Source organism: Mesoplodon densirostris, chromosome 12 (assembly GCF_025265405.1).
Source record: "Mesoplodon densirostris isolate mMesDen1 chromosome 12, mMesDen1 primary haplotype, whole genome shotgun sequence".
Taxonomy (NCBI): Eukaryota; Metazoa; Chordata; class Mammalia; order Artiodactyla; family Ziphiidae; genus Mesoplodon; species Mesoplodon densirostris.
Genome location: NC_082672.1, coordinates 81057739 through 81072682, shown reverse-complemented (window position 1 = coordinate 81072682; position 14944 = coordinate 81057739). Strand labels below are relative to the sequence as shown.

The window sequence follows — 14944 nt, the reverse complement described above, 5'->3', positions numbered from 1 at the left end:
CTGTTTCCTTCACTGCTCATGACATTGAGCCAATTTCCAATCAACCTGAATAATCCAGTATCACAATGCATTTTCATGTACAGCAAATAGAACTGTTACTGGTATATTAATTTTGCTCTGTGCATCCTGACTGCTATGATGCAGAAGGTTATTGCCAATAAAGACTTTTGAACTTTTGATAGACACACACACACACACACACACAGAGCAGAAAGAGAAAAATCTTAAAGCAGAACTCCTTGGGGTTTCCCGTGACTGCCATAATTGCCAACTCATTTACATCAAATAACTAAAGGAGACAGGAAATCTTATACTCACTGGACTCCAGTGGAGGATGGGAGCTCTCAGGAATCCGTGGAATGTCACTAAAAGAAACAGGGTATGGTGAAAATCCCATTAGCTTAAGCCACCCTGTCTGAGGCAATCACAGCCACACTTTATCTCAGTGGTGTGGAAAACCCTTCTGGGTCTTTACAGGTGTGGAAATGGACGGGAATTACCATAAAGGCAATTTCTAATGTGCATGAATGTCAAACACCACACACACACAAAAAAAAAAAACTGCAGGAAAAATAAGTTTTTATACATTTAATAGCAAAACACTTTAACATGACAACAATCAGAATAATATTGTGGCTAAAATAGCCACAATATTTTTACTACCAAAACAGCACGTTTTGGAAATAAAAAATGTCAAAGGCAATATTTTATTTCAATTCTAGAAAATCAAAATGACACATATCTTACAAATCAGTAATATGCTTTACAAACACATCTGAAAGAGTTTACTGAATGAAAGGGAGGGAAACATCTCTTGATAATAAAATAATATGGTGAATATCATGGGCAAAGTTAAAAAATGAAAAGGATGGATTGCTTTGGAAATTAAAAATGGTTCAAGCTTGCAACAGAAAAGCCAAAATATTTTATATATGTGAATATATAATTAATATGCACATATATAACCCTATTCAGAGATTCATATTTCTATGCTGAAGTTAGCTAAATATATGGCCATTTACTAGATGATTAGAAAGTGACTTGTGAGAACACTCACTCCTGACACACTCACAAATTTTTCTGAATAAATATTTAACATGACCTCAGCTTCACCCATTATCCACTGTGGGCTTAGAACCCTAGACCAGCTTAGTTTGGAAATGATACTGTATTAAACTATTTAACCTCTGTTTTCAAAGATATTTTAGAATCAATTTAAGGAGATTAACAATATGCAAATATTAACAGACAAATTAAAGCAGACTGGAGTTAGCTAGTCCCAATAAAATTATCAGAATATTATTTAAGAATTTCTAACCACTTACCTTGTGAACTAACTTCACTTTGATTTTCTTTGCACTTTCGGGGAGAATTGAAACAAAACTCATTTTCTGCTTGATTTTCCTGACTCTTCATTTTCACTTTTTTGTGCAAAGTAACTCTCCTAACCACCTACAATTTATACTTCTTACAAATGACAATTCACCCTGTGCTGTGTATTTTATAAATACATTTCATTGTATATTTATGTACAACTAATAATTCGTATGAAATATACATTTTATGTAATAATTAGACTAATTTGCAATACCTAAGACACAAGAACCAACTATTTATCTTCTGCTACCTTCTCCTGAATTCATCGAGGCAAATAAAATTCAATTCTTAAAAATCTAGAAACGATATTTTTTTAGATGGTACAACTTCTTTGAAAATCAGCCTCAAAGTCAGTTTTGAAAATTAAATTTGGAACTCCAAAACCAGATACAAGATTTGAATTTTATGTGTCTGTGAAAGAATTGTGGAGAAGTCGTAAAAAAGTTTTTTTAAGTGATTTTGAATTAAAATATATTTAATGTTAATTGCTTCAGTAATATTTTAATGCATAAATGTCCACTTGGCATTTACACAAACGTTCTTATATTGTTCTGCTCACAAACAAGGTGGTAAAATAGTTTTAATAACAATTATAAGCATAAAGGTAGGTTGGCAAAAGTGGGCAGTACCTCAGTACGGCTGATGTCTGTTGGACCATGCTGGTCAATGTGCATGTAAATTACAACTGGAATGCTTCTTGGAATCTCTATCCCACAAAACTATGATTAAATATCTGCTTTCTGCTTTAAATTAATTACACAACTACATTAAACATAATTATTAAATATAGCTAGAATTATTCTTCCAAGATTTTAATCATTTTCCTATTAACTGGAAAGTTGATGCCAGATTTGATTTTTATTTAAATATAAGCTTCATATTCCCATATTCCTCTGAATTCCACAGTCCATGACAGTTTAGGTGTGGCTATGCAAATAATACTTTTAAAATTAATTTCGCACAATAGTAAATATAATAAAAAGGTTATTCCAGTCCACTTTAATTGTCTGTTAGTTTTTTTATTTTTAAGTCATCATGAATCAATGGTGTTCTAGCTGATTACTTTTAAAACCACTATATATTTGAAAGTATTTGGCAATGTGCACAATGCTTGATTTTAAATTTTGGTTTTTTATACTTTTGATTCATTTTCCAATTTACTTACCTCTTTTCCAGCCTCATATTTACCTCAGCACTAAAACACGTCATGTAAAACTAGCATAAATTATATAGTGTCACTATTTTAAATAAATCTGCATGGAAATGTATAATACTTCTGCAAATGCCTTCAGTATTCACTCTTAATAATCACCATTTAAAATTGATTATAAGTTTGCCTTTATTTTATAGTTTTGTATATATATTTTTCTTTGGAATATATGATCATACACTTTCAGTTTTTTGAGAATTAGGATAATTATATTTTCTGGTATGTTTTGCATTGACATATATCCATGAGAACAACAAAAATTTAAGGTTACTACTCTCCCAGCATAAAAAGTCTTGAATTAATGGCTCTATAATATTTTAGAGAATACAAAAAAGGGAATAATTTCCAAAAATATACTCAAACATTAAGCCAACTATAATGAGACAGTTGAAAATGCCTTCCAAAAAATTACAGACAGGCAAAATGAATGTTCTGGACTCTGTGGATTTGTTAAGAAAATCTACCAATATGGGAACTCTATACACAGATAGAGAAAATATCCCATTGGTTGTTAAATTATTAAATTAAATTATGCTGAATACTGGAGTTTCAAAAATATCATACCAATTATTATGGCCAATTAAAATGTTTAAATATTTCAAACTTGCTTAATTTTAAATAAAATTTGGAACTACCCAAGGGTAAAGATATAGAAAAAATATTCCATTCTTAGTAGAATAATAAAAAGTTCATGTAGACGTATGAAATGATTACTATTTTAAATATCACAAGAAGATGAGTTTGTTAGTGACTCCCTTTAAGGAAATACTATAATAATTTAGAATTAATAAAAATAAATAGTTCTACCTTTAAAATAAAATATTTTTACTTTATAGTCCACTTCTGAAAAATACATATCAATACTTTTTGATACTAAAATTGTTAAATTGTGGAGCTTCTAAAATGTAGTGAAGAAAATTCAGTATTCAAGTTTAAAAATTAAGAGATTTAAAAAATCTAAAATGTATGCCCATATTTGAAGAAAAAACTATCCATGTTAACATGTACTGTATGAATGTATAAACTTCTTTTAAAAACCCTGCTAATACATGTAATTTACTAAACTTAAGAAGTAAGTTTTTTTAGCCTTACCCAATAGGCCTTGAAACAATAATTTCAACTTGAGGTTCTGATTTTGATTCTAAAATAATGTTGTAAACTTCTTCATTTGTAGCTCCCGGCAGGGGTTTACCATTCCATTCTAGAACTTCATCCCCTTGAATTTAAAAAAAAGGGTATTTTTTTACCTTATATATTCTGTTTATTTTTCTTATCTTTTCTTGTTTTTTTTTTAACAAAGAAATGCAAAACATATACAAATAATTTAATTGTCTAGGCTCTGCTCTTGAAAGCAAATTGATTGCCATATAATTGCAGCTAAATGGTTCTTCTAGACACTTTTTTCTTCTTCTTTTTTTTTCCTTTTTCTTTCCCCAATAGAATATTACTGGTCACTGGAAACAGCACAATACAAACTACCTTTATCTTTTGAGAAATACCAGAAATCATATAAAAATCATCTCATGCTATGGGATGGAATTAGCACAGCTCATTTGGAAACATTAAAAAATAATAATTAGCAGCATGCCCTCCATATAATAAATGTAGGCGGCTCTATACATGAAAGATTATTAAACGCTGCATAAATCCTGCTTTACTTTTAGTAGAAATAGCAATTAACATTTGTTAGCATGAATTTTCCAACTATAAGTCATGCTCCATTGCCTTTTCCAGATGCACAACAGAATAAAAATGCATGAAAGGATTTGAATTCACACCCAGAGGGTAACAACGCAAGGAGCTATATGGCAAGTTACAAAGCAAGCAGATGTAAAACTGTTGCATGACAGTTAACCCACTTCCAGATGTTCATAACACACACATTCTATACATAATACATATTGTGAGCATTAAAGTAAAATTAAAAAATATGTTTAAAGTAATAAAACTATAGTGCTTATTAGGTTGTTAGATAACTGAAGAGTCATCAAGGAGAGTACTACGACGTGAAAATACACAGGCAAACAACCTGTTATGTTAACTAGAGTTTTCACCAAAGACCATCTGGGAAAAATTATTTATTTTCATAAATATTTAGAGCAGTTTTAGGTCTCAAATGCCTCCGCCCAGTATCCTTCAAGTGACAACGGAGGCTCAGCTGAAATATCCCAGCCTCAGTGATACTTTGGAGTGTCTTAGTTTTTTTTTTTTTATGTTTCTGCTTATTTTGTTGTTCTCAATGCCTATAACGCTTTAGTAGCAAAGGAAATATGTGGCGAACTAATGGATCAATAAAATCATTGTAAATTTTAAAGCTAACAATAAATATGGAATTGTTTAGTTTTTAGCTATGCCTTTTAAAAAAAGTAGAAAAGTTTTGTTTTGCTAGGATTATTTAAAGTAATCCCCCACCAAGTGTTTGCTTACTCAGAAGTAAAAAAGCAAATATTTGAAAAGCATATAATGCTGCTTTGGTATGAGAAAAGAGTATGGTTATTACTAGTAGTTAAATCACTTCTGATCGTTTGATCTAAGATGTTACCTAGCAGTTTTTCAAAAAGGCAACAAATACACTTCACTATATTAAAAAATAATAATACAAATTTAAAATATACTTGGAGTCTTTTAACTTTGTTGACCAAGAAAAGAAGTAAAGTTTACAGCACGTGAATGTATACATGTATGTGTGTGTACGAAAGAATATTTTCTAAAACAATACTTACCCTGATATTTTCTATTCTATTACGTTTTTTTTTTTCTAAATAATGGATACAACCCCTTACATCAACTTTGCTACCCAGTCATGTGCTGCAATCAACATTTTGCAAAAGCACTGTAGTATAAAATTCTTCTTTTTATAGCCAGCAACCTGGAAGCATAACTTTCAATATCAAATTAACTTAATGCATGTATTTAATTATTTACAAATCAAGAACTCCTAAATTAGACGGTGGTCTCCTTAACAATATTTATTTATACCTGAGTCCTCTTTTCAAGCAGGGATGTAGATTATAAGGATACAAAGATAAAACAGACTTTCTCCTGTCCTTAAATTTGGTGGAGGAGAAATACAGAAATGAATACCTTTAATCAAATGTTACATGCAATGATAGGAATTCATCTGAGGAACAGAAGGAGTGCCAGGGAGGATGTCACTAGTTACTGCTCAGGGGACATGTCAGGAAATATTTGAGAACTAAAGCAACTTGACGTGAGCTTTGAAGGATGGTGAGGACTTCAACAGGCAGATCACAAGAGCAGCAAAGCCACCACAGACACAAGAGGCACTGGCCAGGTCCTGGAGGTGGAAACAGCTGCCTGGGTGGACCACCATGGCTGGGGATGAGACGACTGGTAAGGAGGTGGCTGGAAGTTGGGGGCAAACTACAGAGCTTTGACCTGAGCAGATGGTGCCTGAGAGACACTGAAGGGTCTTAAGAAGGAGAGTGTCAGTGTCAAGTTTGTGGTTTGATCATTACATCAAGCAGTGGGGTAGGGCACGGACTTAGGGGAACAGCAGTAGAAAAAGCTACAGCAAGACTGCAAATATTAAGGTCAATTCGTGGACTGCAAAGGTCACGCTAATAAAAAAAAGAAAACTGTACTTTTAAAGGTCAATGCTGTTTATATGCAAACAGAAGGAAAGTAGTTCCTAAATAATAATGTAAATCAAACAGGATATATTATCTAATTTTTAAAAATATGTTCTTCAGTTACATCAACTGCTTCAAGTACACTTATATGTTTTATAGTTATTTAAGTTGAGCTTCTGACATTTTAAAGTTTCTCAGACTCTAGGCACGTAAGGGTGTTAAGTGAAATTAATCACTACAAGGGATATATAATATAGAAAAACCCCTTCACTGACTTTCTTAAGAAATTGTATATTAAAACACAAAGAAAAACCCCAAAAGATATCATGTTTATAATCTGATCTGCAAGTTCAGATTTCTGTAGCTAAAGGTATTTTACATTTGAGTAGACAACAAGGGACTCATAGTTTTCAAGGCTTCTTTTCAAGTCATTAAACAAGCAAAGACTCAGGTTATTGACAGTCGCTCCTGATTGAGTTGTTTTCTTATGGAATCATAAATAGTCCTCGATAAGAAACAATAGCGTACAGTACACATCTTCAAAGCTGTGTGTATAGCAGATGGAGAAAAATCCCTCATTTGGTTTTTCTCCACATACAATACCTGGAGAGCACGTCTCTATTGAAGAAAAAAATCTAAATGTTTTTGAACTGATATCTGATAATCAACTACAACAAAAATGTCCTTAACAGTTATAGAATATTTTTATAAAGGTCTCAATAATTATAACCTTACGGTATAAAAACTGAAAACACAGTCTAGAAACGCTCTCTTTCCATGTGCTATGGGTTATTAATCCTCACTTCGACTGGTCAACCTACTCTGTTTTCTCTGTAATTGTCTGGCAAATGGTTGAGCAGACACTCTCACCAAAAGATTTCTACTAAACTCTGAAGTACAGCAAACTGGAGACAATATGTTAATATGATTTTTACTAAAATGAAAAAAAAAACAGTTTATTGAAAATAAATTTTAAAGTATGTTTCTACTAAGTATGGCACATTTCAATATATTAAATGATTTTATTATGTCATATTAAGGTTACAGAGTAACATAATGTAAATTTCCAAATACCAAGAAGTAGCACATCTGCATGAATACAATATAGGTCACATTTAAATTAATAAATAATATATTACATAATCTGTGTAAGAAATGTGATTATGATTACATTTTATTAAAATCACTGGTACTGAATAAGTGTTTGGGGACCACTATGAAGAACTTTAATAACTACTATGGCTTATAAAATAAAGGACTAAACAGTGATATTATTTTTTGCACAGGCTAAACTGTTTTGGATTTTTGTAGCAACATTAGGAAGCCATCTACAAAAATTAGTAATCCTTCAGCATTTTGTGTCTATTTATTTTTACGTAAATAATAAGATTCCTACTCATTTTCTCCAAACTGCCATTGAGGTATAGTTACCTACTTTCACTAGTTAAGTATCCGTATGGGGAAACAAATCTGTATGCATGCATTAAAATTAGTTATTTACTTAATAACTTACCCCAAATTGAAAACCACCATGCACAGAGCACACATTACTTAACTGTTTAAAAGTGAAACTTTACCTGCTCTCAAGTGTCCAACTACATCTGCGAGGCTACCCTTCTTTACTTTGGTGATGAAGGCACCAAGGCGTCCTAAGTCAGTCATTTTCCCTCCAACAACCTGGGTAATTATAAATTTGTAAGTTCCCAAGACTCACACTGAGACATAAGTTTCTTTGTTTAAGGAATTAATCCTACAGCTTTTGTGAGGTGTTTAGGATGGGGTGCAGGAACACAAATGAAGTGCAATCCATTTGCAGTCAAAGGAGCCTGCACCAGGGACAACACACTCCCAAAAGACGAGGTCTCCCACTCTCACCATCAGACAGCAGGTGTTTGACACAGTTGACTAACTGGGATTCATTTTTTCTTTACCTTCTAAATTCACTTGAATTTCTACACTCAGATCATGTCCCATTGTGACGTGAGATGTTGATCTCTTTTGTACATTTTTAGTAGAATGTAGGTCTAAGACGAAGACCGGGGATTTAAACAGAGAACACGTCACTTTGGGGAAGCAGTTCACCATGGTCCAAAGTAATAGCCTAAGTTTATCTCAGCTCCTGACCACTCGAATGACCTCCTCATCTGAAACATCAGTACATATAGGACCCAATAGAACTCTCCAAGTCTGAGTTATATCACTGAATAATTAACACGCTCACCTGGATTTTCCTCCATAACTAAAATTAAACACATCTGAAAGTTTCTAAGTTTAATTTCTCCCAATGCAGGGGCTCAATGTGTATAATTAAAAATGGTAGGGATAATGTCAAAAGTTGAGGTTGATCCATATTCTTAGGGTCACGCCTGATAGTGGAGGTGATCAGAATTATTTCATCGCAAGAGAAAATAATGATAATAATCAATAAGGTGACATTAACTGAATAACAAATTTTTAGTTGGATTAATAGTTGATGATTTTGAAGAGGTTAAACTATCACCCAACTATAATACAATCTCTTGGTAAATAATAATTTTAAAGCAACATCTTTTCCTTTTTTCTTTTTTTTTTTTGTGGTACGTGGGCCTCTCACTGTTGTGGCCTCTCCTGTTGCAGAGCACAGGCTCCGGACGTGCAGGCTCAGAGGCCATGGCTCACGGGCCCAGCCGCTCCGCGGCATGTGGGATCTTCCCGGACAGGGGCACGAACCCGTGTCCCCTGCATCGGCAGGCGGACTCTCAACCACTGCGCCACCAGGGAAGCCCAAAGCAACATCTTTAAATGTTTCTTTAAGTTTATGGAAGCAAATGAAACCACATAACAACACTCATACACATGTATACACATAATAAAACAAAATGTATATATATGTTTTTTCTTACCGAAATTACATCTTTGTAATTTATTAGTCTTTTAAAGATTATATCTGTTAGAAGTCAGATAATATTTGTAAAAGATACATTTTACTCTTTTAATATTACCATAAATTTTATTGCACTTAGGAAAAATCTCTTTAATAATGTTTGGTGTTGTCTGTCAGGATATAATAAAATTATAATGTACACGTTATTTAACTTTACTACTTTCCATTAAAACCATTTTAATGTTAAAATTGTCCTTGAACTTTATATTCAGAGAAAAATTATTTCATTTCCCTATATTTTATTGTAGCTTCCTAAGACATCTGTATGCCATTTTAGCAAATGATTTTCAACTATTACTCTGATAAAGGTACTAAATATACCATAAGATATCAATATATTAACAAGGTATATTCACTAGAAGAACTTTATTTTGAAGAGGAGGAGAAGATACTTAAAAATCATTGTCAGTGGGCTTCCCTGGTGGCGCAGTGGTTGAGAATCTGCCTGCTAATGCAGGGGACACGGGTTCGAGCCCTGGTCTGGGAGGATCCCACATGCCGTGGAGCAATTAGGCCCGTGAGCCACAACTACTGCGCGTCTGGAGCCTGTGCTCCACAACAAGAGAGGCCGCGATAGTGAGAGGCCCGCGCACGGTGATGAAGAGTGGCCTCCATTTGCCACGACTAGAAAAAGCCCTCGCACAGAAATGAAGACCCAACACAGCAAAAATTAATTAATTAATTAATAAACTCTTACCCCCAACATCTTCTTAAAAAAAAAAAAAGTACGTTGTAACATCACTGGCCTAAGGCCCCCCCACCCCCCCAAAAAAAATCATTGTCAGCAACTTTGCTGAATGTAGTCTACACTGCAATTCAGCCTTTAAGAACATTATAAACCAGCATACTTACTTTCAGACCAAGTAATGCACCTGATTCTTTGGGCATGGTTGTTCTCTTGTTAAGAATAACGCGTCCAATTAATCGGTCCCCCTCTTTAGATGGCTGCCACGTTACAGGATGCTATTAAAACATGAACAAAGTCATAAAAGATAAACCAGCTGTTTTCTTTCCTACAGACCCATAATTATTGGTTGTAGCATGGTGCGATTTCCTCATTTAAGGACACTCTGAGGGGATTCTTTATTCTGGTGGGCTCTATCTTTGACTTATAACAATTTTCTTTTAGTGCTATATTTTATTTGCAATAGGTACTTACTATACTAAATTGTTCTAAAAGTAGTCAGTAACTAAGTACCTCTCTAAAATAGGGTTCTGAAATGAAATGAATTGAAATTTTAAAATATATCTGCTTACCTAAATCAAATCGATTCTATATTTTCAGTTGTCAATGTTGACATCATTAACCAAATAATATCTCATCTACCTATGGCCGTTATTTAACACTTGCTGTTAGTTACTTTAAAATGGGTTATTATTCAGTGATACTGTTTTTTTCTTCAAAACTGTACTGTCAAATGAAATCAATACTTACTCTCATAAAATGTAAAATGGAGCAGAATAAGATTACTATCTATCACGTATCAGCAAAGGATAATGAACAGCACACATAGTCCCTGAACTCCCAAATCTCCCTCCCAGAATGCTTACTGAGCCAATAGGTGATGTTTCCCGGCTATGCCACGTGGCAGGATCCAGCCAGTAATAATCCAAGTCACCTGCACAGTAGGAAGAGAATGAAAAGTGTAATGGCTTTCACGTGGACAAGGAATACTTTACATGCAACTTCTTCAATCTGTAAAGTAAAGGGTTATGAATATCATAATCTCGAGTGTGTACGTCTCAGGATGATACACACCTGCACGGCACAGGCTGTGACCCGAACGCCCAGAATGAATGTGAGCCACAGATGCACGTCATACAAGGGGAGGGTTATCTTTTACTCTCGGTCCAGAAACACATAAAAAGTACAGACAGATCTAGGTTATTCCACCCCCCTCCCCTCAGAGGACTACCCATGCCAAGGCACAGACTGGCATTAGTGACGTGGGTTAGAACTGTATTCACTGAACTAAGTATTAAAATTTAGTGCCTCATCTTCAACTCTTGTGAACTTCATCATATCTTTCAAACTTATTCTCTGGTCTCTACAACTGGGCACACATTTTTTTAGGACATGGTATTGAACGTTAAATATCCAGAATAACTTTCAGCAAAAGAGTACATACAAATGACAAAGTATTCACTTTTACTAAGGTCATAAAAAAGACTTTAAAAAATCCTAACTTTGTAAACATGAACTTATGAACCTTTATTTTGATTTTTTGGCTTCAAAATATAATGTGAAAGAAAGTGTTCGAGAAAAAAAAAAAGAAAAAAATTAATGGAAAGCAGCAATGCTGTGAGTATTTGCATAGGCAGAAAGGCCAGAGTGGGTAACCATATGAGAATAAATGACCTTTTACATTTTAAATATCAGATTAAATCAATGAAAAATTTTCTTCAAAGAGAAATATATTAGGAGAGTGAGTAAAGCATGCCAGCTAACAGTGAGATGTCTAGCTCACTGTTAGGAAAATACATTTTGTATGCTGTCTGTGAAGGTTATAAATAAAGAATTTAATGTAGATGACAGGCATGGCAAATTCAGGCACCATAAAAGAAATATCATAGAAAATGAAAAAAAAAGTTTAAAATCTGCAGGCACAAAAAAATCCATATACTTCAGTTTCTTAGAATGATATATATCCTACAATAAATACTAAAATGCTCTTCAAATATGGCATGTAGATAACAGCAGTATATTCTATGAAACTTTATTCTGTTAAAATTTACTCCACATGGAGTTCATATCCTTCTCATAATCATATACTTTAAAAGGTATACATGGCTTGGCGACTATAGATTTCTAATATTCTTCCGGACCACCTTAGTTAATGGGATATAAGGAAAGTTGTAAAAGGAAAGGTTTTTTTTCCTCCTTTATTTTTACTGTTTGTGAAACTTCATGTGCTTATTTCTAAAGTTGCTTTGCCTTTAGTATTATGGCACCATTCCTCTTGAAAGAAAAACTATTTATAATAATAATAAAATTAAAATTACTACTCAGTAGTAACTACCAACATTATTCAAAAGACTGTTGCTGGGCCTCCCTGGTGGCGCAGTGGTTAAGAGTCCGCCTGCCGATGCAGGGGATACGGGTTCGTGCCCCGGTCTGGGAGGATCCCATATGCCGCGGAGCGGCTGGGCCCGTGAGCCATGGCCGCTGGGCCTGCGCATCCGGAGCCTGTGCTCCGCAACGGGAGAGGCCACAACAGTGAGAGGCCCACATACCGCAAAAAGAAAAAAAAAAAAAAAGACTGTTGCAATTCATAAGGCTTTCTCCCTAAAATTTCACAAACCTAGTAATAAGGCTGATGACTCATTAAATGTTGACTCATTCTGAAATACTGACAAATTAATAGACCCACTGAGATATGTGTGGGGCTTGAAGAAGAAAAATTAGTCATTAAGGTGGAAGCTGCTTTGAGAAGTCTTTAAGGTTTAAAGAAATGACAAAAATCCTTCCTATTTTAAAGGCTTCAAGGAACCAGTTCATTATGTCTTGAAGGAACTGACTTAGATCTTAGAAACTGGACTCCTTGGGGTCCTTAGCTGGCTCATCCTCCAGCTCCTCGTAGGGGGTCCAACCTTGTTTCACTCACCTTTTCCTGAGAAAATCTAGATATTGGTATCTGATGAATGTTTGCTGGGCAAAAAGGGCTCTTTATATGCAAAGAGCTGAAAGGTGATGTTTCCAGTACAATTCGGTAACGATACTGAGCACAGTTGATTATGAAAAGACTGCTTTCAGGCAGTGGTTTTCTGTCATCTGTAAGCTGTGTAGGATAATGATCGTGAATGGAGAGTCTAATTTAACTGGCTTAAGATGGGAGATACATATGTATATATACAGCTTGCCAGGCCATTCACGTGTTCAGTCAGAACAAATTCTTACATTCGTGCTCATGAATGGAACCGATTTTGCAGCTTTAAAAAATCTGTTTTTCAGTTTTGGAACTCTACTAAAAATGACTAATAAATGTAAATCTAAAAGAGACATTAAGTATTTCAGCATACACTAAGAGTTGTATATATTTTAGTACACAATTACATTTCCCTCACTTTCTGAACAGTTTTTGACAGCTTTCTTAGCACTAATTTCATCATCACCCATTAAAATATAACATTTTTGCTTAAAGATTTACAAAAAATACATTCTAAAATCTAAATATGTAGTTTTAAACTATATGTGTTTCTTCTTTCCACGTATTATTAAATTGTAAAGATATTATTGACTTTTTAAGCACTCTAATTTGTCTTTATAAGACACATTTCTGTATTATTAATAGAAGTGACACTCAACAAAACTCCCCTCCTAAAATATTCAGACTCTAGTATTTCATTAATATAAATCATTTTCCTTGATTACTTTCCTAATAGGTGATTAGAGATATTGGTTGCCAGGTGGCATAGCTACAAAATGATATATGCATGGTATTTGCTTACGGAATTGATGCAAAAGCATTTTGGTTCTAATGCTTGATACAACTGTAAAGGAATAAATTTACTATTGTCATTAATTTAAATCCAGGATATAGATGCTTCTGTCAACTGAAATGGCAAGTCCATAAATATCCAAGTCCAATGAAGTGTTATAATTTGAGCATTATTTTTTTGTGAAAACATGAAAACAGACTTTTATCCTATTCCTTGTGAAAAAGCAGGTTAATTACACTTCATAAGTAAGCAGACAGCTTTCATTGCACAAATAAAAGTCAGCTAAGGACACATGAGCTTTCTGTAAAGAGAACTACCTTTTCCTAAACCCAGGTCATAATGGTAAGAGTATGTTAACAGTGCATAAACATGCATCTCTATGAGTTAAATTTTTGTACCTTGTGATAGCTAATGTCAAAGCACAGTGGATTCCAATAAGACCAATCGAAGGCAACGAACAAAAATACCTTCTAAATAATACAGATGCATGGTTGAGTCTGTATGGGTATATTAAAACTGTCAGGAGAGAACCATAACTAATTTCACACATTAAATACCTATTTCACAGTTTACATAGCAGCTACCATTGACCAAGTGGAATGCCCATCTAATGTGCAAGTAGTAAAGGAAACGTTATCGACACCAAAGCCTCAAAGCATTAGAAAATCTGGACTTCTCCATCACCAGAAAACATATATAATGTATTTTTAACGTCCTTATAATGATGATAAAAGATGGGACTCAAACCGATTCCAAGATCAACTCACAGTAACTCTGAACAATTTATATACATATCCATAATTTTGCTACTTCTCATCTCAAAAAATCTGTTGTTCTTCCTACATAGAACAGATTGTCACCATTCAAAACAATTATAAAAATCATGGACCAAAAATCAGAAGAATTGTCCTTCCCAGAGTTTTCATACACCTCTTTAAATTTTTACTCTTTTATTTTTGTTTATAATCTACAGCAGGATATATGTTTAGACTCAATAAAATTAGATGAATCCTAGGGTACTCTATTACAGCACAACACTAGACAAATTAAAATATTGGGCAAAAACACATTTATTGTATGTCTATACACAGTGCATATGCAAAAGCCAACTCAGTTCTAAGAACGAGGTTTTAATTTGAGACAAAGTTGAGTATTTTTAACACTGTGTACCATGATCAGCACACAAGTTAACAAATATTGCTTTGGTTATAATATGATAAAAGTATCCACTCTAATCCATTTTAATACTGTACAAGGACATTTTCATAAACAGGAAATAAAATGTGAAGTCTAAGAACTGAGGTAAAATCTTAACTTCTGATTCATATAACAAAAATGCCATTTTGAATAGTTTCCTCATATTTTAGAAGTTCATTTTAGAGAGTTCTATGCCTGCAAAGG

General features: G+C 33.8%; 1 protein-coding gene across 50 annotated transcripts in view; it reads right to left on the bottom strand.

Annotated features, from left to right (window-relative positions):
• The window catches only part of RIMS1 (regulating synaptic membrane exocytosis 1), a 480747-nt gene that overhangs the window by 159137 nt on the left and 306666 nt on the right, over nt 1-14944 (bottom strand). For all 50 annotated transcript variants that reach the window (XM_060114420.1, XM_060114421.1, XM_060114431.1 and 47 more), the window contains 5 exons: nt 10655-10722; nt 9956-10066; nt 7758-7857; nt 3680-3803; nt 319-365 (listed from right to left, as the gene is read on the bottom strand). In XM_060114420.1, the coding sequence (XP_059970403.1) occupies nt 319-365; nt 3680-3803; nt 7758-7857; nt 9956-10066; nt 10655-10722 (450 nt within the window). The remainder of the gene's footprint in view (nt 1-318; nt 366-3679; nt 3804-7757; nt 7858-9955; nt 10067-10654; nt 10723-14944) is intronic.